Source organism: Geospiza fortis, unplaced genomic scaffold (assembly GCF_000277835.1).
Source record: "Geospiza fortis unplaced genomic scaffold, GeoFor_1.0 scaffold538, whole genome shotgun sequence".
In the NCBI taxonomy this organism is placed as follows: Eukaryota; Metazoa; Chordata; class Aves; order Passeriformes; family Thraupidae; genus Geospiza; species Geospiza fortis.
The window spans coordinates 3,658,862-3,661,187 of record NW_005054368.1 but is presented as its reverse complement, the minus strand read 5'-3'; the positions used below and the strand labels follow the sequence as shown (position 1 = coordinate 3,661,187).

Here is a 2,326-nt window from a genome sequence, read left to right as displayed (position 1 = left end):
GGGGCCGCCTCCAGCCCCGGAGGCGCCGGGGATGCCGAGGGCAGCGCCGTGCGGGGCACACAGAGCCCCGCTGCCCCCGCTGTCCCCGCTGGCTGCCAGCCTTTCCCCACGCAGGTGGGGGACACGCGACACGGAGCAGAGCCACGAGCCCCTCATCGCTGCAGAGAGGGGCTGGAGCTGCCCTGGGCAGGGCAGGGCTGCCCGGAGGGGTCTGGGCAGGGTGTGGGTGCCCTCTGGCTCCAGCCGCTCTGGGAAAGCATCGTCCTCGGGTACAGGGCTGGGAGAGGCTCTGGGCACCCCATGCTGAGCTCGCCCTGCCCTCACTGTGCGTGGGTGACCGTGGTGACACCACAGCTGGGGACAGGGACACCAGATCAGCGGTATACCACGGCCCTGCACAGGACCTGCTGAGCAGAGAGGGTGCTGGTGCAGTGTGAGTTACATCTTCTCCATCCTTGGGAGCAGGGATGATGTGAGGGACAGGAGGGAGGGCTAAAACAACCCTCAGAGCCTGGATGCCCAGAAAAAAATGGATGTTTGCCACCCATTGTGTGTTATGCTTCAGTTCCGAATTTGCCAGGGGTTTCCCTGGCAGTGAGTGCCATCTACGGGGCACACCCAGCACCTTCTGCCTCCCCGAGTGGTGCCCAAGAACCTCCTGCCAGCCGGGACCTGCTGCCCAGCCCTGCCCGGAGCCTTATCCCATCCCACAGCCTCCAAACAGAATTAGGAGCTGCAGTTTGTGCGTGTGGATCTGAGAGCAGTGGGGTGACCCTGCTCGGGGGGGTCTCACGGGGCTTTTTGGTTCCCTTCCACTCCTGCCTCTGGGACCATCTGTTTCCATCTGCCTCACTTGGGCTGACCACCAAAGCTGGTGTGGGAAAAACAGGGAGATGCAAATTCGGGAGGGGGGAGGAGGGTTCCTTCCTGAGTTTGGGAGTCACTGAAACATTCTTTGCATGCTGCTGTTGCTGGGCTCTCACTCCCCGTGTGATGGCTGCTGACAGGGCAGGGCAGGGCCATGGAAGAGCCCGAGCAGGGAGAGCCACGCAGAGCTGTTGGGAGAAGCAGGATTCCTTCAGGGAATGTGGCTGCAGGCCTTCTTCTGGCCAGGGGAGCACCTGTCAGAGGCTGGAGCCAGGATGCCTCACACCATCAGCACTTCAAAGAGGCTCCTTTGCTGAGCAAAGAGCTCTCTCTCCTGGCTGCCACCAGTTTTCCTCTGCTCCCGGATCAGCTCCCCTGTCCCACCAGGAGTTAAGGAAGGAGGAGGAGATCCAGGTACTCAACAGCAGGAGGTTGGGATGGTTGTTCCAGCACGTGTCCCCAGGCAGGGGGAGAGCCCAGACTGCCCCTGGGATGGTGGGAGCAGAGGGGCTGGAGGAGCTTGGCAGGGCTCAGCACTGTGGGAATCCCACGGTGCAAAATGTCCTGTCCAAAACCCCGCCAGCTGCGGCGTGTTTGGCTGTAAATCCCCTCCTGATTCCTGCAGCAATTCCAGTTTGCTGAGCCTTGGGCAGGAGGGAGCCCTCGCAGCTGGTCCAAGCTCTCTAAGCCAGAGGGAAGGGACAAAAGGGACCTTTTCAGTAAAATTCCCCCTTCCTCCCCTCCACCCGGGAGTGTGCTGTTGGCCTGTCCCATCAGAGCCACTTCCCTGGCATCAGAAGGAAACCCCAATTGGATGGGTGGGTTTATGAAAGCCGACATCTGTCTCCCCTCCTGGCCTTGCAAATCTGCCAGGCACAAACGTCTGTACCAATGAGCTTAGCGTCGAAAGTGCCAGGGCAGTAACCTTTGCCTGCTCCTGCTCCCCTCCTTCACCGGCGGCAGCAGAGCCGCCCGCCAGCCGGGGGCTTTAGCGTCATCCCCACGGCCCATCTGTCCATCCCACACATATTAACAGCCACTGCCCTGCTGCTGGGTTTGCAACTCGTGTTTTCTCGCAGAGCAAGCAAGAGGGAATAAATAACAGCGGCGATCAGCAGCAGTGAGACCTCGCGACAAGGAACGCAGAGCCGGCGCTTCCAGAGGAATTCCCACCTTCCCGCAGAGGGGACACACGCAGCAGGGTCCTGTACAGCGTGTCGGGGGCTCTCGGAGCCCGCCAGCATCGCAGCTGAGCTGCGCATGCAGCAGCGCTTCCCTCCCTCACCCTGCAGTCCCTCCTGCTCCCCCAAGTGTCCCACGGCTCCGTTACCTTCCCTGCTGTCCCCAGCCCTGCCGGTCAGTGCGTGGGGAGGCACTGCTGCTGTCCCCAGCCCTGGCAGTAGCCCGGCTGCCCGGGGCCAGGCTCTTGCGGGCTGCCCGTGAATCGCTGCTGGCCGGG

The 2,326-nt window shown here is 62.4% G+C and overlaps 1 protein-coding gene across 1 annotated transcript in view; it reads right to left on the bottom strand.

Annotated features, from left to right (window-relative positions):
* Positions 1–320: 320 nt before the first annotated feature.
* The window catches only part of BHLHA9 (basic helix-loop-helix family member a9), a 2,454-nt gene continuing 448 nt past the window's right edge, over positions 321–2,326 (bottom strand). The window contains exon 2 of the mRNA XM_031059782.1: positions 321–354. Coding sequence (XP_030915642.1) covers positions 321–354 — 34 coding nt within the window. The remainder of the gene's footprint in view (positions 355–2,326) is intronic.